General features: G+C 43.2%; 1 protein-coding gene across 1 annotated transcript in view; it reads right to left on the bottom strand.

The window, feature by feature from the left end:
- Nucleotides 1–7,348: 7,348 nt before the first annotated feature.
- gli2a (GLI family zinc finger 2a) overlaps nucleotides 7,349–23,373 on the bottom strand; it is a 58,775-nt gene continuing 42,750 nt past the window's right edge. The window contains exons 5-13 of the mRNA XM_072397821.1: nucleotides 23,081–23,282; nucleotides 22,517–22,709; nucleotides 19,233–19,343; nucleotides 18,729–18,869; nucleotides 15,783–15,932; nucleotides 13,879–14,043; nucleotides 12,708–12,989; nucleotides 11,404–11,764; nucleotides 7,349–11,063 (exon numbers count right to left, since the gene is read on the bottom strand). Of these exons, the coding sequence (XP_072253922.1) occupies nucleotides 8,740–11,063; nucleotides 11,404–11,764; nucleotides 12,708–12,989; nucleotides 13,879–14,043; nucleotides 15,783–15,932; nucleotides 18,729–18,869; nucleotides 19,233–19,343; nucleotides 22,517–22,709; nucleotides 23,081–23,282 (3,929 nt within the window). The 3' untranslated portion in view covers nucleotides 7,349–8,739. The remainder of the gene's footprint in view (nucleotides 11,064–11,403; nucleotides 11,765–12,707; nucleotides 12,990–13,878; nucleotides 14,044–15,782; nucleotides 15,933–18,728; nucleotides 18,870–19,232; nucleotides 19,344–22,516; nucleotides 22,710–23,080; nucleotides 23,283–23,373) is intronic.

Raw genomic sequence — 23,373 nt, forward strand, 5'->3', positions numbered from 1 at the left:
TAGATGTAAAAACTCACATCAGTACCGGTACGACTGGTGAGCCAGGATGGTCAACGTTTTCATGGATATGTACAAAAGGGTCTTTGAGACAAAATAACAAACATTACAAATCAGTAAGTTTAACAGACTGCTAGGTTGTCTTAGTCCATATCTGGGATCTGAATCCTACTTCAAGACCAAAAGTGCCTGCACATTCATGTCTTGCAAGGGTGATGGTTAGCTCAGAATAAGTCTGCAGCTGTATGTGGGAGATTTAAGCATTTAGCAGGGGCTTTCTGTTGTCAGTCCCTGCTCTTAGTCACTCCCACCCATGTAGCTGGATATTAGATGTGTGATAATGCTTTGTCACCTAAAATGGAACGTTTTGACACTTTGGAGTGCTAAAAGCCAACAGATGACCGAGGACTTTTACACAGTACTTCAGTCCTACTAAAAGCAGAGAGTGGGTTTCCCTCAGTCTTCTGGCTTGGAGGCAACTGGACAATAAATTAATCATATGCAGTACTTAACTTTGGGAAATAAGATCCTAGTGATCTTTTTTTTAATCTAATTTTCGAGTGTTGGTTTACAATGGTGTCCAAACATAACCTAAGAATAAGAGAATTAGATTTAATACAGTATTGTACATCGACCATATATTTAGGTTGTGAGGACATGAGTTGATATAAATAAATTACCTTGTGTGTGATTATATTACATGTACTGATGCTACATGTACTTCAGTTCCACCAACGGTCTTAAAAAACAAGGTTGATATGTGAACAACCTGCAACCAAGTGAATGTGAATCAATATGCCAGAATTGATTAATGCACTAATTTGTTCATGAAGTATTAACTGAAGACCCCCCCCCCTCATTTGCATGAGATATAAACAGACACATGAATGTAGAAACTGGCACAGAGAAAGATAAAAAGACAACAGGGAGAAATGATAAAGAACTAAATTAATCTCAAAGTAGATATGTAAATGATTTAGTTGACAAAAAAGTCAATAAACAAATAAAGAAGTTACATGAAATATGAAAAATAAATATGAATAAATTAATGATAAATCATTAAATCAATAAAAGAAACTGAAAATCAAATGGCATTAAAAAAGAATAGGGTTATTAACGCAATGTGAAATGAATACAGTTTGAAATTAAAGCCGAAATATGAATAAATGTCACACTCTTTACCAGGTGAATATTGCATTAATGGTCATTTAAAAAAAACTCATCATTGGTTCATTAAACTGCTTATCGAGTCATATATAAATATTCATATTAATTTTGGACTTCATAGTTCTTTTGTTGGTTTTAACAAATAATTTGGCCCATTGAGACTCTGCATATGTCTCCTCTCATTAGGATTGCTGGAACAGTAGCAACAATCTATCTATCTATCTATCTATCTATCTATCTATCTATCTATCTATCTATCTATCTATCTATCTATCTATCTATCTATCTATCTATCTATCTATCTATCTATCTATCTATCTATCTATCTATCTATCTATCTATCTATCTATCTATCTATCTATCTATCTATCTATCTATCTATCTATCTATCTATCTATCTATCTATCTATCTATCTATCTATCTATCTATCTATCTATCTATCTATCTATCTAACATGAACGCTGCCCTATAGAAAACATTATCCATATATAATCATCCCAGTTTATTGCCTTGAACTCTGACACAGCTACATTTTGGACTTGTGGACAAATGTCACAATTCCGTGTTTTCTGACGAGATTGGGCCATTGGAGAATGAATGTGGGCTTAAAGTACTTGTTGGCATTATGTTTAGGGCATTGTTCCTCCACTTTAACACTGTCACAGGGTTTTGTCATTTTAGAAAAACTTGCTTCAGATCCTAAAAGTAGAAACCTTATTTGGTAGGTGAACAGTCGGTGTTTATCTGCCTGTAGCCTGAGAGAAAAAAGAGTGAATATATGATCCTTGTGAGACAATCAGGCCTCATGCTAAGCACAAAGTGACCTGATGGGACTTAAAGGAAACTCACCTTTTTGTGCCAGGATTGGTTTCTCTTGGAGCCACAACCTTCTTTCTCCAATGATTTATAATGAGATGTTCATTATCTCTGTACTGAGCTGTTTAATTTGTTTTAATGTGAAAAACAAAAATGTTGGAATATCCCACAAGCTCAGTCATTTCACTATGTGTCAGCTGTGCTCGGCTATTCAACACAGTTTTGGTGGCATTTTGTATTCCATAATTACAGTGTTGTGGATGTGAAAATACCGGTCCATCTGCATAAACTACAAATCAGGTCTCTCTGAACCTGAAAAGTTGAAGAGGTCAGCATTGCAGAAGGAAACCTACTTTTGGGTGATTGCTGCTTTTGTTTCTGTTGAAGAAAAGCTGCTCCAGTGACAGGATTTCTGCAGTCTCGGTGAGATGTTTGGGTCAGTGCGGCCTGGATAAAATGTGAGCTAGTAAAAAAAAGGATTGCCCATCCTCCCTGTGCTTCTCTAACGGCACGTTTTTCATCACCATGGTAACAACTATATCTTTAGCTTTTTAATGTTGACAAGATTTTATAAAATGTTTTACTTCAGCGTCAGTGTTACCCAGCAGCCATTTGCACAAGTATACCTCCATTATTAGAATGACACATCATTCAAAGCACAGTGGGTGAGGAAGATGAGGGGGTGTACATTCTTTGTGTTAACAGGAAGAGAATACCTCAAGAAACTTAAAATGTTGGCAAGCATGAGCTCAAACAAGGTCATCAACTCTCCCGTTTCACTCTCTCTCAAATAAGTCTTTGATGAGAGGACCCCCCACCCCCGACCTCAATCAAACAACGGCATTCCTAAACGGCCTACTCATGCTCTCAGAGTATCTGACCTCGGGTCTGGCAGGCAATAGAGGCTAACCTGTGAGAGGTCATGATCTGGAATGGTGACTGACCCTGGACTCCAAAACAAGGACACAAAGATGGTCTTTATCGCAGACATCCCTGAGGCTCTGTGCATGTGGTTCATAACTCTTCCAGGCTTTAGTGGAGCACACTCTGCCCGCAGGCCAGCAGCAACAGTACGGGTCAGAGTACCACTGGAGCAGTAGGTAACCCTGACTCAGACATGAGTCATGCTCCTCTGATCTCAGAAGGCTCAATGCAGGAAACCTTTGATCATATCCTGGAGAGAGCCACAATTAGCTCAGCATGTGAATCGCTTTATTATGATGACCTGGCCTCAGAGGTCAAAGAGCAATATGCGACGCACTCCAAAACTTCTTTGGATGTGCTCAGATAGGGACTCTTAAACTGTTTCTGTGCTCTGGTCCGTGCTGTCATTTGAAGCCCAGTCTTTCTTCTTGGCTCCGATCTTTCCACCTCTCTAAATCTGAACATTGTTGGTAAGGTGTATGTAATACACTTTTCAGCACAGCAGCAAGACTTTGATATTCATGTTGTTTACAATTCTGTAAAAGGCTCTTGTGACCCCCAGCAGATGGCCACCTTTGCTGGTTCTGGTTCTGATGGAGGTTTCTTTCTGTTAAAAGGGAGTTTTTTCTTTTCACTGTCACAATCCTGCTTGCTGTGGTGTTTGTTTTAGTTTCTGAGCCCTAGGTGTGGTGGAGGTTCTGGGAAGGAAAATGCAGCCAAGAGACTCTTAAACTTAAGACAGGGAAATCAGCGTGTCGCAGAATTCATTTTCGAATTCCACATCTTAGCCGCAGAGATGAGTTGGTCATCTAATGCCCTCCAGGGAGTCCTCTTAAATGATCAAATGAAAGACTAGGGAGGAGCCGTCTTCTTTTGAGGGTCTTGTCCCGATGGTGATACGCATAGACAATCAGATGAGCGTATGGAAAAACATCCCATCAACCTCCTCGGCGGCGGCTCCCCCGTGACAGCATCTCTTCTTTGACCCCCTGTGCTATTGCTACAACCGCTTCACCCTCCTTCGATTTTGCCGCCATAAGGCTAATGAGTGTATCTAATGCAGCTCAAAAGAACATTTCATCACTGCTTGTCCAGTGCGGTCCAAAGACAGAGCCCACCAGTAGAGGCAGGATTACTGGTGGGCGGAACACAAAAACAATCCTCCTCGTCTAACCCTTCCTGTGACCATTCAACTAGGCAACACCACCCAAGAGTTTTTTGCCTTTGTGGACTCTTGAGCGGAACAGAACCTCTTAGACCCTCGTGTGGCCTCCCAGTTACATCTTCCCCTGGAGCCCATGCCAACACCCATTACAGCATCCGCCCTGGATGGAGGTATTTTGACCACAATCACTCACAAAACCAAACCCATCACTCTAATTGTCTCAGGGAATCTGAAGAAACCTAAAATGAAGATATTGTTTTTTTTTACCTTCATGTTTTGTATAGACAACTATAGTGTGTTGCTTATGAAATCCATGAAGTGTAACAGAGAAAACAGATAATTGTTTTTTATGTAATGAACACATTTTGAACTCAATAAAAAAACATGCAGAGTTGAAGGTCTCACCACAAATTAGGCATTGTAAACCATTCTCGTCAGAGGTAAATGCAAATGAATCTGCCCAGGCATCATTAAATGTTCTATTTTATTCAGATATTTTTCTTTTCTTATATTACTCCATACCTGGCCTACCTGGGGTTGAAAGTCTCGATAAATGCACAGCGTTTTGGCCGCCAAATACCGTCTTTCTTCGAGTGCGATGCATATTATAAGCAACAAAAAATAATAAAATATTATTTTATTTTGATATTTCAAGATCTTCCAATTTAGAACTACAATAAAAAAATGAACTAACACAAATAAAATACTCTTCAATTGAATATTTTTAATTTATTTTCCCAAACCACGCAGAGCCGCAGCATAAGGATGAAAGAACCGCATGAAGCGTACTTTATACTTTATACTATGTAGCTATGAGGTCGACGTGGACCCCTACGCCGTAGCCTGACGTGCGCCTCTAAAAAATCCAGGGCTGTGATTGGTCCGCTCAGAACATAATTTCCTGCAGTTGTCTTTTCCGGTCTTAATGGTTGTACATGGCGGAGAAGCTCGTCAAATCGGCCCGTTGACATTCGAAAGTATGGAAAGTGCATTTGTTCATCCAGGTCCCTCAGTGGGTGAACCAGTGCTGTAAATTCACCCGTTCAGCCCGGTTTAGTACAGACCACCTCTGTGAACGTCTCCTCTGTCGCCTGCGCTTCAACATTTACAATTTAAGCATTTGTTCTTCAGTATCGATGAGCTCCAGCTGCAAATATAGCTGCTCCACCTCGGTTGCCATTGGTTACTGTTGTTAACTGTGACCGGAAGAAAAAGCACGGATTCGGCCATAACCCCTGAAACCACACCTCCTTAACGGCAGAGCAACGCGTTCCCTCGAGGAAGAACTTCGAATGCTCAATGACAGAAGCATAAACTAGGCTTTGGTGACATTGAGGAGAGGGATAGACAACCTGGCCTTGGATAAGTGTAAGAAAAGTGGATGGATAAATAAATAAATTAAATAAAAAACCGAATAGCAAGGTAAATAGGGGTACATTTGAATACAGCTGGACATTAAAGCAGAAATACTTAATTTATTTATACATGAATATGTTTTTACATTTTTTTTTTTTTTAATGCACATAGAAGATTCACACACAGGTATTTGATTGAATGTTTAATTCCTCAAGCCCCTGCTGATGTGTGTCCACTTTGTCATGGGACTAAAGAAGGGCAGTGCAGGATGCTTAACCGCTCTGTCTATACCGCCTTCGCATGAAGGCGTTGTTTTATCTTTTGTTCTTCTGTCAGAATGAGAGAGAAACCAATGTGCTCTCCCTGCGTCAGGGCGTTCTTTGGCAAAAACAAAAAACAAAAAAAGCATTGTATTGGCCCAAGGTGCTTTGGCCATCCAGGATATTGGCCGCTACGCCAGATTACCATTAGCCCTGCTTGGATGGGAATGGTTTCCATAGTGACCAAGCAGGCCAGTTTTAGCTGGCATATGCTAAATGAACTCTGCCTCTTGAAACTTCCAAATGGATATACTTGTTGAATTTCTGTGACACTGTGGTTGTTATAAAACTTTGGCATAAGTTCCCTCTCATCTACTTGATGGCAAGGCCCTCAAGTTCTCTTCTGTTTTTATGTGAATAACTCGCCTTTGCTGTAATTCTGACATCATAACTTAGATCCAAGTAGCTTCTTGTTAGCTTTTTCTATCAATCAGTCTGTTCACTGTTCTTTGAAGTGCATTTCTTCCGTCATTTCCCTTTCAGACTGTGTCTCATGCAACCCTCCTCCTCCCCATCTCTAAAGCCTCAGCCTGCTCACCCATGAGCTCCACCATCAGATTGTAAATTGGCCAAAATGTTTGAAATTCATCTATTTTACATAAATGAATTAAACTCAATTCTTCATTTTATCTCTCTTTATCAAAACACATCATATGCCTACACCATGTTATGCTGTCTTAAGGGAGTATCCTCGTTCCAGACAGGAGACTTAATGAGTAGGCACCTCTTTCTCAATGCTAGCTGGGGTGAGCTCGAGCTTTGGCCCTGCTTCGCTCTCTGAAGTAGGGAGAGGCAGCCTTAATCTGACCAAAAAGGCTCAGTTTGACTTCCTGTTAAAATAAAATTCAGTCTTCACTTCAAAGAGTACACTGTGTGTGAAGAGAAGAGGGAGTGCAATTAGCTGATTTCACGATGTGATTTTTTTTGTCCACCGTTTACAGTAACAAGCCTCTGCACACACCATCTCTCTTCATCTGTGTGCTTTGTCTAATCATCCACGTCTGTCTCACCAGCCTCTTGTTCTCTCTGTGAGGCTCCTTACCCTGGGGCTATTTTTTTGCCAAGCTTTCACTGAGAGAATAAGAAATTCCAGTGGCAAAAGCAATCAGTGGGTTCTACTTCTAACCAGTCCCCAGCAGAATATATAACTTATTAAAAGGGATTTCTTCTCTCTTTTGGTCCTCTGCATCTTTTCTTTTACCACTGACCCCAACATGTTGTCTCTTCTCTGTTGCCCACCTCTAACTAGCTTGGCTCTGTTCATCATTCTTTCTCCAGAAATGTTCCCTCTACTTTTGTGCCTGTTCTGCTGTTTCTCCTCCACTGCTTTATGTTCCCCTCAAGACTCATTTCTTCAGGACCGGCCTGCAGCTATCAGTTTTGGACAGCACTCTGAATTAAGGAGCTGCTTTGTATGCCTATAGGTTTGTATGAGGAGTAACTTTGTGCAACACTGGAGTTACAGTGAGTGTACTGTATTTTCAGTCAGAGAACATGTCAAATGTGATTCACATGTAACATCTTAGACTTACTGTCATGTGGCCCCTGGGAACCACAGATCCTGTGATATCAAAGAACACACAAAAAGCTATTTTAACAGAAAAAAAGGATATTTTATTTGAAATATACAAAAGCTATATACACACAAACTCACACACACCAAGCAGAGTAAAAGCAGATTGTAGCAAACACACAAATATTAAAAGTCTACTCAAAAGTTCAGCAAACATAATAAAACTGATGAATTTGCAGATGCAGTTAGCCAACTCTGTCCGAAACAGGATTTCATTATCAAAGTCTGAGTCCCTTCCAGGACTCTGCAGTTCATCTGGAACCCAAGGGAAAAATGGGTTGCAGCGATGGGGGGTATGAATGTGTTAATTAGGGCTGGATCTCTGCTGAAAACACACAGAGGTACTTGTATATTCTTTTAGAGAATACTCTTCATCAAATGCAGAAGCGCTCATATGCCCTGAAAGACTAACACAGAGGCACATTCTTGTCATTTTCAATGATTTTCCCTGGTGAGATTGGACCATGGAGAGCTAAAGTTTTTGATCTAGTAAGGCAAAGAAGGAAATCTGATTTTACAGTGCCATTACTCAGAGCTTATGGCTACATAAAAAAAAACATCATAATGCTCAACGACCACGTGCTTAAACATGGGCTGTCAAAAGCCGAATTTTGTAAATAGTAATTAGTTAAAAATTCGTTGTAGACACATTTGTGTTGTAGTAGTAGACGTGTCCTGTTCATTTCTGGAACGTTGTCGGATCCATGTGGTAACATTAGTCTTTTTGCTTATATCACATATTGTGTTGTGCATACAGAAGATACATTATACTGTCATTTAGCCACGTGAAACAATCTTTTACTACTCCCCAGAACAAGCAGAGTGTTACTGATGAAAAGAAAAGAAGATTCACATCTTTTCATATTAGATGCAGATATGTTACTGCTCCTTTGGCAGCTGGAGTTTAAACACCAAACGTCTATAGCATAACTTAAAGCAATTACCATACAGTATAATCGACCCACATAACACACTTCTGGGGAAAATATCATACATCAACATATCGTGTCCACTGGCTTTTTTCATGCTGTCCACACGTATCGATGTCCTCATCAAGGCACAATGTGAACTGATATCAGTGCACCACCCGGTAAAGGCCTTTTACACCAGCAAATACTGAATGGCAATTGTTTACGATGCATTTATATACCCTGGGTTATCCTAGATTTGTAGCTTAAACATATGGCTTTTTAAGAAATGATAGAAAAATTGCTCTTAACCCTACCTAGATTCACTATGACATTTTCCAACATATTGTTATCTGAAGCAAATATTACAAGAATAGCATAGTACTATGACCAATGAAAAAAGTGTATAAAATAGCCAGTTTTGCCTTGTACCGTCAGTGCTCTTTTGTGTAGTCCATGTATTCCTGATAGAAGAGGTGAGAATGGGTGGAAGATGAGGTGTTTGATTGCACTTAGCTAATCATGTTCAGGAACTTATTTTCTTCTGCCAAGGCTGTGAGCATGGAGCTCATGTCGCCAATGGCCATGTTGCCAATCCCTGTCGGCACTGACGCCAGGGTGACGGAGTTGCGGGGGGTGGTGAGACGTGAGGAGCTCTGGGAGAGGCTCTGAAGAAGGCCGGGACTCAAGGTCCCAGACATTAGGCTGGAGTGGTCCCCGTCATCAAGCATGGTGTCAAAGTCTATCTGGGCATGCTCTGTGCCCCCTGATCCCCCCGTGGAACAATCGGCTGTACTGCTGGAGACCTGGTTGACTCCCGGTGAGGCCATGTTGGCTGCTGCAGTGTGGCTACTGGCGGTAACTTCGCTGACCCCAGGGGACATGGAGGCATCAAAGCCGGCAGAAGATGGCTCAAACATATGAATCTGACCCATGTAGAACACAGCAGAGTTCGGATTTTCTGAGTTGCTGTCATGGGCCGCTGCTTTACTGGGCCTCTTTGGACTTGCCTCAGAGGTGTCATTACCATGACTGGGCCTCAGATCAGACAGTTTGGGAGTTCGGCTTGGTTGTGTTGTGCTAGAACTGGTGTGTTGTCTGGCTACAGACCTGGGCTCTGTGGGCGGCCTGGGCTGTATCATTCCTCGAGTTACATTTTGGATGCTGTGCTGCTGCTGGGAGATTATGTTGTAATTTTGCTGCTGATCCACTTGGTTCACAGAAGAATATCCATCAGTCTGTGTCCTTGTTCTATAACTTTGTAGTTCTGGATCTGCAATACTGTTATGGGGAGGTCGCAGGCTGGTGCTCACGGGTATAGAATTTAGGTTTGCCACATGGCTGAATCCTTGCTCGTGATTAATTTGCTCACTAAAGTTCACATTGTTGCATTGCCTCGGTTGCTGATACTGCTGTAAAGAGATGTTTGTCAGACTCTGGTTGCTGTGGTTTACATACCCTTGCATAGACATATTCTGACTCATAGGAACAACCTGCTGGTTGCTGCTCAGGCCCTGAGTTTGAGTTTGTGCTTGTAGCGACCCAAAGTTGTGCCTCTGCTGAACCACAGCTAGATTCCCCCTGAGAGGATGCTGCTGTTGCTTAGCGAGCTTGGTTGTGGTATCCATCGTTCCCGAGCTCACTTCATTCCACTGCACAGGCATGTTATTCTTTTTCACGTTGTCCAGCTGGGAGAAAGGCTGCTGGGAGCTGCCGGGACCCATTTGAAAGGACTGCACATCCTGACGAGACTGGGCCATGCCAGCATCCACCATGGCCATCCTCCTCTGTGCATAGAAGGATGGTGGTAGGGCCATGCCTGTCTGGTAGCCCTGAGCCTGATTGTTTGAACTATAGTCGACTTGCCCCAAGTTTTGACCTGAGGGGCCAGAATTCTGTGACCTGAGGTACTGAACCACATCATCTGGAAGCACCATATCATCCTCTCCACCCTGGTCCCCCCCAGCCATCAACCCATCTATTGCCATGTTCTCCATAGCTACGTTCTCAGAAATGCTTGGTGGTCTCGGGGCAAATGGATAACGCTGAAGGCTTCCATCGGAGCGAGTGTAACCCTGGATAGCCAGTGTCTGATGTCGATCAGCAGCTGATGGAGCATTCATGGGGTTCATGCTGTTCATGCTACCGTAGCGCTGAACCCTTGGAAATGAGAGAGGGTCCAGAGTGGGACGACGCACTGGGTCACTGGCACGACGTGGGAGGCTGGCGGGTACTTCATGGGGCATCATGCTCTGTGTGCCATATCCAATGTCACTACATCTCCTTGGTACAGTTCCAGAGGGTGGCTGCCGGTATGAGTGCATTGAGCTTTCATGAGAGTCGCCGTAGAGCACCATGCGTGTCCTCAGGCTCATTCGATCCATATTGGGGAGAGGAGTGGGTGGAGCTCCACCAATGGCAGCAGCATACTTTGCCTTGAGGCGATAATGCTGTGCTGGTGTAAGACTCAGAAGACTTGGAAGGCCTCCTCCACCCCCTCCACTGACTCCACCACCTCCACAGTGACTGGCCTCGCTGGAGCGGCGAGACAAATCAGTGGAGATCGGGTCATAGGAGTCAGCCGAACTGATATTGTTGTGGCGATTAGTGCCAAACTGGGACGCCTCACTGGAGCGACGGCTGGAGTAGCAGGGAGATATACCAGAGGAGCGTCGACTCAAGGTGTAAGCTGAGCTGATGGTGCTGGTGGTGCTGTCCCGGCGCTCATTCAGCTGGTTCAGCAGTGTGACTTCACATGAGGACAGGTCGCCTGCGGATTGGCCAGAATGCAAACCACTTATGTTACTCATCATATTGGAGCTGTCGAGCAGGGAGCCTGGCAGATGCGAATGAAAGAAGCGACATAACAACATTAAATTACATAACGACACCAAACTGATGGCATATTTATGTAAAGGTTAACAATTACAGAGAGAGCATTACTCGATATGGCTGCTTAGGTCATTTAATTTAAACGGACTGTACATTTCTCATCTAGTAGATCCCTCAAGGCACTTTTTAAACTACCAGCAACGTTCACACACACTTGTACAGCACTTCTGAGTCTATACAGTGTTAGTGACTGGGCGACAACCACTTTTCCTCCTGAGCTACAGCTTAATGACCAGCCAGAGCAGCACTTAACTTTACAACATTTCTCAACAGCTAGCTCTTACCAACTGCAGGTATGGGAGGGAGCTTCATGCTGATGCGTTGGCCCTGCGGTGGCTGCGGTGCAGAGTTAACCCACAGGCAGGAGTCCCTCACTGTCTTCAGCCTTTCTTTCTTGATGTTTTCCAACTTGATGGTGACTGCTCCACCTGCAGCTTTTCTCAGCTGAAGCCCCACTCCCACCTGCTGTCCCCCAGCAGGAACAGTGGAGTCAACCATGGGGCACTCATCCTGTGTGCTGAGGTCCCCGAAGCTGCCCCCGCTGTGGATGGCCATCTCTACCCCACTGTCGTTGTTGTTGGCACTGCTGAGAGGCGATGGCTCACTGCTACACGACGAGTGGCCCCCAGGACTGGACTGGTACGACTGGAGGAGGACAGTAGGCATAGGCCTGATGTAAGTCTAATGAATTAAGCGATTTTCCGCTAACAGATGGAAATTCTGCCAAAGTTAACATCGACATCAGTTTGCTTCTTGAATATATGATGAAAAGTGAAAATGAGACGTAAAATAAGTGAAATTTTTAATGAGAAATTGATATGAATTAAAGAATAACAGTACAATCAGTCTCACGCCATGTTCAGAGAACTCCATTAAGCATTTTTCAATATTAAATTATTACCAAAGCTACAAAAATGTGATTGTGATAACTTATATAGGCCTTTAGTTCTATAACCTTTTAAATTATGGATGAGAGTGATTTATTTACAACAAGAACACAAATGGATAATAAATGAGTTCTGCGAGCAACAGTCAAGTGGCGACAGCAATTCATACTGGGCCAAAATGAAGCAAAGTCTCGATCACAGCCCTTTCTGTTCAGAACACATGCTAAAACAGTCTCAGCCTTTGAATATTAATGAGACAGTGGCTTTTAACATTGGCTAAAAGTTGATCTTGGGGATAGAAAAATCCACTTTCATATTGAGACTGTGTCTGTGCATGAATGTGTGAATCTCATGTACAAAATGGATAATCATACAGTCAGGACACATTTCTGTCATGCAAGAAAGCAGTGAAGTGGTGGTGTGAACCCCAAAGACATGTTTCCCATGCTGAGAAGCAAAAAGCTCACCTCAGTGAAGACTGTCCACGAGGGGGGAGTTAAAGGAGAGACAGAAGTACAGTCCAGAGGGTGAATTAGAAAGGATGTAGACAGTCCTCACAGAAACATTTAACCTCAGGGTTTGGTTAGTAAAGTGGAAATGTGAAAAAATGTGTGCTGCACTTTGATCACTGCTAAACTACGTAGGGACATGCAGCTGTTTTCCAGCAGTAAAACCGATCTCTTTCTGCGTCCAGAACTCACCACAGAGTTCTCTGTCTTGATAGATTTGACCTGCTGGCAGTCTTCCATGCCTCTGGATGTGCTGTTGGCCTCCATCTTGCCATCGACGCCTCTTGCGCCATGCTTGGAGTTGGCCTCATTCTCCCCATTTCCTTGAGGTGGCTGCAGCCTTGGAGGAGCGTCGCTGCGTTGTTTCTTAGTGACATGGGCCTCAGGTCCATGGACAGTCTTGACATGCTTCCTTAGAGAGCTTGGGTCTGTGTAGCGCTTCGTGCACCCCGGAATTTTACATACATAAGGTTTCTGCCGAGAGGGATTTCAAATCATTTCATCATGAGTATCACGTAATGAAGCATCCAGAGACCTATGACAGATTTTTCAGAAGGCATATTCACAAGGTTCTATGTGCAGCCTACATAAAGCAGAGGCCACGTGGGAGCCAATACACATAAAACTCATTTATTTTTTAAACGATATGTTGCTGGAATGACTTTTGCTGCTATTTTTTCTCACTTTTTCAAACATCTGTTATGAGGCGTAAATATGCCAATGGGAGGGTCGTTTCCATGAGCCTTCCAAAGTTTAAGAAGGCAAAATGGAGAGCAAGGAAGAAGAAGTTTTAACCGTTCCTTCCTTTGATCATCACTGAGAATGTGAGATCACTGGCAGGTAAAAGAGCGGATGATGACACGGTGGAATATGCCGTGTGATGTGTTGAGCTACGTCACGGATGCAGAAGAATCCAGTGCCTCTACCTGGCTCTCACACCATGCAGGGCAGACAGAGACTGCCGACAGAGCGGTAACAGTAAAGGAGGAGGAACCACACTGCTGGTTAACAACAAACCATTTTACCTGCGTCCCCTGACGGCGCTGCATGTGATGTCATCAGTTCAGTTGTTGCGAGGACACAAACACAACACCCCAACACATTCACCGTGATCTCTGCAGATTTCAGCCACTCCTTTTTCACCGCTTCATGTAAACTTTCCAAGAATTTGTCAACTGATATTTCTGATCAATTTTCTTTATTTAGTTATGTATTAATAAAAAAATTTAAATTGTGACGGCAGTTATATCATTTCCCTTCTGGGGTTAATAAAGTGTGATTCAGCGAGACTGAATTAAGTTAAATTACATTGTGTGACATCACATCAAAAGCATAAAGGCTTAGTTCATTTTTCGGAGCATACCTCATTTGAGTGTGTGCGGTTCTGGTGTTTGGCCCTGTCTGAGGCGTTGGAGAAGGCCTTGTTGCAGCCTTCATGTTCACATACGTAAGGCTTCTCCCCGGTGTGGGATCTGAGATGGGTCTTGAGGTTCTCCAGACGAGAATAAGCTTTGGAGCAACCCTCGAACTGGGAAGAGACAGACGTTCGGACAAAAAACACAAAACAAGAAAAAAACCCAGGGTGAATATTGTGGTTTTATGTGGAGAGTACCAAAAAGAAAAATGCTTAGTGTGAGACAGTTTTTAAATGTAATCGAGGACTCTTGCCCAGCCCCCGTACCACACAAAATGAAAGCCCAGCTACACTTCTAAAAAGGGCTATTATGTGAAATATCTAAACTAAGTGTCAGGTGTGGTAGTGCTCTTTGTCTTGTGGGCTTTGTTGAGACAAAGAGAGATCTGTGTTTAGCCTTTGTGTTCACTTGTACCGATCAAGCTATAATTTGGCATTCCTTCTGAGCAGTCATTGTGAGTGTAATTGGCTTTGAAATCAAAAGAGAATAAAAAAGTAGTAGCTCAGAAACCAGATAAAAATGTGAAAAGATTCTTCTTTAAAAGACTAAACTAAAGGGGAGTTAGAGTGTTATAAGAAGATACATGTGGGATTTGTGCACAGAATAAATGCCCTGAACTTAATAAGGAGCCATGGCCCCCTGCTTGTCTGCAGATTTTAATTACACACCCATGCTGTCAATCAGCTTTCTTAAGTCTTTCCTTCACAAGTTATCTCCTCTAATGCATTCACAAAAGCCTGTGAGCGAGCTTTGAAGCTACACAAACAGACCCTCAATTTGATCTTCACACAGCAAATGAAAGCTTCAATGAAGCCTCATGATTTATCAACATGAAAAACTTCACTGGCGATAAGCACAAAGAAGATCTCAAACTTTTTCATGTTTAAACAACTTGAAGCCTATAGGCCCATTTATACTGATGTATACCTGGTCAAAAATGTGATTCCACTGCAGGGTTATGACCCCACTGACACAGATACCATGCTAAGTAATGGGCTGTGGTGGCGCTTCGATAAAGAAGGCTTGTAAAGCTATTTTGTTCATTTTTTGAGTGGTTTGGTTTGAAGTATTTATGGGTAGTTAGAGTCTTTCCTGCATGCTCTCAGTTTGGAGACTGGCAAGATTCAAGATGGGCGAGCCAAGAATGCAGCAACAAACTGTGCTGTTGAGAGAACGTAGTGATGAAGAAGTGGCCTGATGTTAAACCCCACATAGAAATCTGAAATTCTTTACATGTTTTAGATGGTGACAATTCCATCGGTTGTCTTCCCCAGCCCTCCAAACTGAGAGCGCTCTGACCTCGTCCAGGTAAGAATACTCATAAGTATTCATACTGTCCCACTTCAAAAGAACCCAAATATCCCTTTAATCCACACTGTCCAGGGGTGAGCAAAGCTTTTAATGAAAATAATTATATTAGTACTACTGAAAAACATTTTCATTAATGCTGTAATAATGATAATAATTATTCTTCATATGTTTTAAAATATTGGTGTCTGAGATATTCTTGTCATTGCACTCTGGTTTTATCTATATTTTCCATTTTTTTGGACTTACTGAACCCTGACTTCTGACAAAATATTTGGATGATGCTTTTGGTTAAAAACAGAACATTTAGAATCAGTGTTTTTTCTATTTCTTCTTTGTCTGTTTCTGCCATCACAGCTGCTGACCGCCTGAGGCAACCTGAGGGCGCTAAACATAGACGACACTCTTCCCTGGAATACATATATATATATATATGTGTGTGTGTGTGTGTGTGTACACGTTACAGGCTTCAGGTGTTCACTAACGAATGTTTCTGTACTCAGTCAAGTTATCACAGTGTTTACCCTGAATATGAGGTCCTTACTGTGCATTTGTGTGGCTTCTCTCCTGTGTGTCGCCTCATGTGGACCACCAGCATGTACTGGGCCTTGAAGGGCTTCTGCTCCCGTGAACACTCCTCCCAGCGGCACACAAACTCCTTCTTCTCTCCATGAATGTGGTCATTGTTGATATGCTGAGATGACAAATCAGTTCTGGTCAATCATCACAATCTATCTCAGCACATGTTTAAGATGCAGAGCTGTAAATGTGAGGAAAATTAAACTGGATATTAAGTGTGTTTGTGGGTTACTAGTCTAGACTAGTCAGCAAATTCTTGTGTTTTTTCCCAGCAGAAGATTCTCCCTCTTTCATGTGCTCATGCGAGCACTGTCAGTGTGAGGACATAAATACATTATTGGTGACAGCTGTGCCTCAGTCTGTGGAAGGCAACACTTGTAAAAGAACTCTGACTGTTTTTTCAGGCTGTGTGACTTTGTTTTAACTTTTCTCAAGGAAAAGGAACTTCCTCAGATCAGGTCAGGAAGAGGATTAGCTTCTGTTCTCCTTAGTTTTATGTCACTTCCTGTGTGACATTTCAATCTAAACTTAAACTTTCAATCCATTGTGCTTGAGCTTTGACATCATTTACCTTGTATTTGTATTGGATTATGCAGTAAAAAAAACACAAAAGAAGAAAAACTATCTGTTCACCCCTAACTACTGCAGTGAGCAGCTTCTCACTCCTTCTACTACCGTGTTGAAGGCACATCCTGTGACCACGGAAAGAACCTCTGTTTCAAATTATTGGTCCGCATCAAGCAAACAAATCAACTAAGCAGAGGCAACACAGTTCTGCAGCTGTGAGGAACAGCGGTGAACCATCATCTACGTTGCGATCAGAGATTAATATCTGAGTCAAAGTGAAGAAAATCAACAAGAACACACAGCAGGAATTTCTAATGAAGAGAGCATTTCCACACAGAACGCAAAAGCAGCTTGAGCCTAAAGAAAAAAAGCACTCACCAGGGAAGTAAATAGAAAAGAAAGGCTTTAATTAGTCCAGACTTACCCCGTCCCAGAGAGATGGGTGCATCGGGGTAAGAAGAGCAACAAATGAATTGCTGCACCCATCATGCCCAGTGCTAACTTTATGATCTGTGGTTGCTTCAGTTAGTCCAGTTCAGGTTCGGCAACAATGTGTGCCAAGTCAGCTGACTAGCTGAAACTGTGAAGAAGACTTTTTCTTCCCTGATAGCACAGGCATTTTCCAACCTGATGATGTCAGGGAGCATGAGACATCATTTTCACTCATGGACTGGCCCCCACAGAGTCCGGAGTCTAACCCCATTGAGAATCTTTGGTTCTGGAGAAATGGCAAATGGCTTTTCTAGTTTAGCTGCCCACAAAGCACTTTTGCCCTACAGAAGGCTTCAGATATCCGTCTACGCTCACATTGTCCCACCATGTTGGACGACATGTTGTGACATTGGATGAATTGAAATGATGGCACAGGAAATGTGTTAAAGCTAAAGGCTATCCAACAAAATATGACTGTGGGACTTTATTGGACAGGTAGTTGATTTTTCACCCAGTTTTTCTTTCTTTTTTTTCACACAAACCCCAGCATGTATTTAAAGTTCAAATGCAAATCAAGCTAGCTAACAAACAATAGGCTTAGCTTAGAACTTTAGCACCTTTAGCTCTTCTTCACACAAAAACTGAGGAGGCAAACCTAACAGGTTACCCAAAGACAAACGAGTGCTGACTATGTCCACTTCTCTTGTAGTCTGTGTCTCGGACAAAACAAGTTCCATGAAAATCAAATGAATATTACAGACAAACATGTCTACTGTGCACACAAAGTTCCTCTGAACGGACACATTTCAGAACCCTCATTCTGAAAATCACACTTCCACAGGAACCACTTCATTTCCTGATGACACCCAAGCCCACAACAATCCACTTATCTGGTCATTTCTTCACCAGCAAAGGCGTCCTGTGGTTGGTGATTCCACTAGCATCTATTTTAGGTGTAGGAGGAGGGATGGAAACAAGTGTGTGTCCCAAGCAGAGGTCTCTATTTTCAGAATACACACCAATGTGAAGCTATAATTTGGGGGCTCATAAAACAGGACTGCTTTTGTGGAGCAGAAACCAGAGAGAAAAAAAACAAAACCGGTGTACCAGTTTCTCTCGCTCCCTTTCTTTTGCTGATATTGTGAGAACTCTTAACAGACAGAACTTTAACAGATTAAGCCCCCAAATCAGCTGGTCCACTCACTACAGTTTCAAGGGAGCTGAAGTAAGGATCCTAACTCAGAAGAGCCCATAGCAGCCTCCCCACCCCCTCCCACTTGTCTAAGCCTCTGTGGATGTGACATCTTCCTCTGCTACCACTGACAGGCAGAAGAGGAAAACAGGAAGAGAAGTTGGTTTGGAAATGGGGGAATATAAGGGTCTATAACTCCAGGGTTGCTGGCTTGATGATGGATTTATGGCCAGCTCTCTGGGCTTCAGGGGTTGGGGGTGTTGCTGGGAGTGAGAGGTTAGGGGTTAGAGGTCATGGGGCTGAGAGGTTTGTCGGGTGGGGTGGCACAGCTGCAGGGCATGGGTTTGAATTTGGCCACGGCCCGAAGGCTCATTAACATTGAGTGTGTCAACCCAACAGGAAAGGATCAGTCATTGGACGACTTCCTGACCAGATTCAATCAGCTCAGATGTAATGACTAACATAAGTGTTTCCACCTTTCACACAACAAAATGCAGGGCCTCTGATGGCATGGTCACTAAAAAACAGAGACTGAAAAAAATGACATGTGATCAAACATATCTGTGAGAATTATTCGAGTGACACCAGGGGCGATGTCGGAGAGTTTTCTCTGTGTGAGCAGTCTATGCTCTCTCTTTGAGTAAATGTGAACAGAATTAAAAAAAACAAGCAACAACAACAATGACAGAGATCTGTTGAACAGAAACACACGGCACCCACATGAACAAGTTGGTCCTGGGTGTCGTACTCCTTGGAACAGCCCTCCCAGTGACAGTTTGTCTCATAGATGGCCTCAGGCTCCTGTTTGCACTCATCTTTATCAAGATCCTCACTTAGGTCCAGGATCCCCCCACCGTGATCCTGGAGAAAAATGGCATGGCACTTTGTCAGAGGGGAGCAAGCAAGCTGTACAGAGACATGGCTCCATTAAATTCTATCAACGACAAGAATAAAGTGACGCGAACAGCATCTTCATCTGTTCAGGAAACATTCATGCGCAGCTTATCTACGTCTTAAACACAGTAGAGATCTTACTGTGTGAAAACACCTCTTGTAACTGATTAGAGCAGCAATTTTATTCAGTAAATATAACCAATTACAACCCAGTTAGCAATTAGAGTTAAAGATGGGGTCTGAAAGTGTTTGGAGCTGATAGAGACGTTGTTGTTCAGTTAATCATTGATGCAAAGGATAGACCAGACTTTCTATTTCTTATCTTCTTACCTGAGAGGACGGTGAAATGGGCAGTGGACCATCTGCTTCAGTCTTAACCTTTGACCTCTTGGTCGTCAGCGGATTGACTGTACTGGTGACTGCTGGATCTCCGCTGGCATTCTGAACAAAGCAAAAGAAGAACAGAGGTTCAGAAATATCTTTGTTTTTACTGTGACGAGAGTGATTTCATATGTTCCCCGTTGAACCAGAAAAGAAGGCATAAAATGATGCTTCCCTAACGTTTAATTCATCCCCCGACCCAACAAAATGTATTCCTACAAACAAGCTAGGCAGTCATGCCGTAGTCCTCCCACTCACTCACCTATTATTCCAGCATTTACTCAGACAATTAAAACACCAGATTCCTCTGTTGACACAACTGCCTACAACACCACAGGGAGCAGCGAAGTGGGAGTCAAACAACTAATTCACTGCGTTATCATTTTTCTTTCCCACTTTTTGACGATCCTCTGCAAAGAGACATGAAGAGTCCCGTTTGTGCCAGGCACCGTAGCCCATAAGTCAGACCAGGACCCGCCGCTGAGACTAAACAGTTTAGACTGCTTTATGATCACCAAAGCTGCGAGGAAATATGAAAGCAGAAGAGTTATAACCCTTGTTACACACTGGGTGAGGCAGAGCTGGGGCTCGGGGAGTGTGGGTGTGTGTCGGGGGTGCTTTGATCTGCCGACTGATTCTGTGCCTGAGAGAAAGACAAAGGCTCAGAAGGCCTGTTAAAACTCAAATGGACGGGAAAAGAAAGGAAAGACATGAATGATTGTTGTGTGTATATTAAGGTTTATTAGAAAAGATCCAACATGAAGTGGGGGGGGTCCTGTAATCCCACCCAGACGCTTCAGTGCAGTTCAGCACATGTGCTGGCCTCGTTCATTCATTCAATTGGCTGCAAACCTAAAGAGAAATATGGTTGTGATCAGAGTTAATAAGGCTGCACATGTGTTTGCATCAATGTATGTTTCTGGTAGAGCTGGAGGGTTTGCAAAAGACGGCGTGCACGCTGCTAAACTGCTGGTGTGGGTGTGCTGGAGCCGAGCTGAAGACCGCTGAAGGTGGTGTGAGGTGGAGCGATTCACTCAGCGGGAAGTTTACACTGTGAGGGTCTGCAGTGTATACAGAGGGCTGATAAAGAGAAGGAAAGCAGACAGGAGGAGGTGGGGCATCTGGAAGCTCCTGCACAGCTCTGCCCTGAGACTGCATTTACAGTAACTACATCATGACAGCCACGTTTTGGCTCAACTGATTTCAATCCGTTGTTAATAGTTAACTACTTTACTATAAATGTAAACCCCCGAATCAGAATAAGTCATAACAGTATGAAAAATAACACGTAGAAAAAAAGAAGTGATTCTTACTTTGCCTTTTACTTCTTTACAGTCTTTTCTAGTCAACTTCAATGAATTTGTTAAAGTGGACATGGCATTTGATTCTTCATCTTGGGTTCATTGAGATTAGCTCTGCCCCAATTATAACTCAAGCTAGTTTTAATCATTTCAGAATGAGGCAGAGTGCTCTTTTGAGGGAAGCATTTTACTGAGAACAAAAGGACCTGGGGGAAGAGTCTTCTGATTGGCTGAATTCCTGGAGGTTTGCTGAGGGGGCGGGGGGGCAGGATGTTTGCAGCTCGTGAACATTGCGAACCTTGTGAACGTGCACTACTCAGGCTTAAACTGGTCAGTAAGCTACAACTCATAAACACAGGAGAAAACTTTAACAAATGCTGTTTTTCTGAGCATCTCAACTGCAGCCGTACATGTTCGAGGCAGAATTAGATCCAGAAAATGAAAGTGGGCAGCACAGCAAAGATTACGTCTCTGTTTGGTAAATATGCTCATTACCTGCAACTGCACAACATCAGGGATTATGTCATCTTTCAGTTCCTCAACACAGATGTGGAAAGTGGGGTGAAATGTCAACAGAGGCCAAAAAGGAACTAGAAAATTCTTCTTCAGTGTTTCCAGAGGCTACGCATGGGGGTAAATGCAAACTATGGCTGCTTGTGAGAGTAACTGTGTGTTTCTGAGTGCTTGTACAAGCAACAAATGAATACTTTTGGTTGCCCCGTGAACAGATTGCAAGGTTAGCCCCGTTTTGCTGCCTTTTCACTTGTTGTTCCCATGATAAATGTGTTTGTTTCATGCTAAAATGTGTTTGCATGCCTAACACAGAGAAAACACAGCTTCAGAGGTTCAGACTCGTGTCCTTTACGTGTTGGAACAGCCTCGGCTTTTAGCTTCAGTGTCCTTGAAAATCCTGTACTTTGTTCATAAAACTGTCGTCTGTGAGGTGTAGAGAACAAATCCAAACAGTTTCATGACTGTGATGCCAGCCAGGCAACGGTTTGCCCCCCAAGTCCAGTACTCTGGGAAGTACTGCAGGATCACTCGTTCCTGGCGGTGCAAACACTCAGTGGATAACGTGCACACCCTCGCTGGATCGCACTGCTTGGAGAACTTGACCATAAAAGAAAATAATGCTTTTTACCCCCTGTGACTTGTATGTGAAAAGGGAGTAAAATGAGAGTTCAAGACTACCGGAAAAAAACAGTTCCATGAAAATACTAAAACATGAGTTCACCTCTTTTTTTTTTTAGCTTTGGGTGACAATTAAGGTGATAATATACTGTTTTAAACCTGCAGATAAGCCATGGAAAAGCATGCCATGGGACCTTTCAGGTGTATCTGATGCATTTGAGACCTGCAGGCACATCTGCCCTCATTCTCTGGTGTCAGGGCTTCTCATCCTGTCACTTTTTCACTTGTTGTCCCATGCGGTCAAACCTACCTCATTACCTCTGGTCCAATGCTCTTCGTGCCTCGTCTTGTTCTTTTTGAGCTAATCAGTTGCTCCTTTTCTCTACGACCCTCTTCTTTGCTGTCATTTCCCCTCCTGGCTGACCCTCGAGCAACCCCCCTGCCCCTCATCTCCACCTCTGTGATACCAGAGGAGCCTCATCTAAAGATAGTTACCTCCTATCTCTCCTACATGTGGGTTCTGTCATTTCCTCTCCATTCATGTCAATGCTCTGCTGAGAGGATACAGCCGAGTCGATGTATTGTTTAGCCATCAGTTTTTCTCATAATTTTCAATGTTCGTGGTCTGTTTTTGCCCCTAAGAGTGTTTAATGCTAACTTCTGGGTTAGCATGCATCCGATGCCTGACATGTTGTCTACATGTGCAGAACAGTAAAACACAATCTGTATAACCTTGTTTCTCAACAATCAATAAGAAATAAAGTGTAAAATAGGTGGTTGTACACATGCTCCCATTCTTACCTGGTTTGTCTCTGAGTTTGAGTTGTGCGTGGACAGAGATGAAGCAGTGAGGGGGTGATGGCGTGCAGAAAAAGAGGACGGTGATGGCTGAATCAGAGGAGGAGTGTGGCCAAAGGCGTTGAGACCTCTCTGCTGGGACAACAGCTGCTGGTAGGCGACGGGGTTGATGGGATGTGGGAAGCTGAACGTGGGGCTGGGTAAGAAGGCACAGGAGATTCTTGCATATAAGTGAAGGTTAAACCCAGACCAGAACTCAGTGTGGCCTTCACTGCCATGTGATGTGTGTAAGCTTGCTTGTCGGTATAATGCTGGTAGAATGCAGTCCCAAAACAGTGTAAGAAACTAGGACAGAAGATTTGCATCTTTCAGCTGAAGCTTAGACTATGAACATAAAATAAAAACCTTTTCAGTTACTGCTCCCGGTGAGTCTGCATCATCAGACAGAGTGTTCATTCATATTACCTCGGTTACTGTTTATACCTGTAGCTGTGCCTGTGTGTGTGTGTGTGTGTGTGTGTGTGTGCTCGTGCTTTTGTGCTTGCCAACAGAACACCGTATACATACCTGATCCCGCCAACTGAAAGGTGCCCATAGGAGCTGCTGGCAGCCGAGCTGGAGCGAGAGTTGTTGATGTAAGCCACTAGAGAATTAGGTGAGGTGCGAATCATGGTCTGCAAGTCAATGCTGGCATCTGACAGCGGCGAGATGGACAGCGCCCTCTTTCTGCTCAGCCTGGGGGTCAGCCTTGGGCTGGAAAAACGGGATACTGGGCAAAGACAAACCAGAGACACAATAGAAGCAGTTTTATAACATAATATTTAACAGTTTCTTGTGACTCCTGCCTCATTGTTGGCTGG

The sequence above is a fragment of the Leuresthes tenuis genome, unplaced genomic scaffold (assembly GCF_036924035.1).
Source record: "Leuresthes tenuis unplaced genomic scaffold, fLeuTen1.0.hap1 SCAF_12, whole genome shotgun sequence".
Lineage (NCBI taxonomy): Eukaryota > Metazoa > Chordata > Actinopteri > Atheriniformes > Atherinopsidae > Leuresthes > Leuresthes tenuis.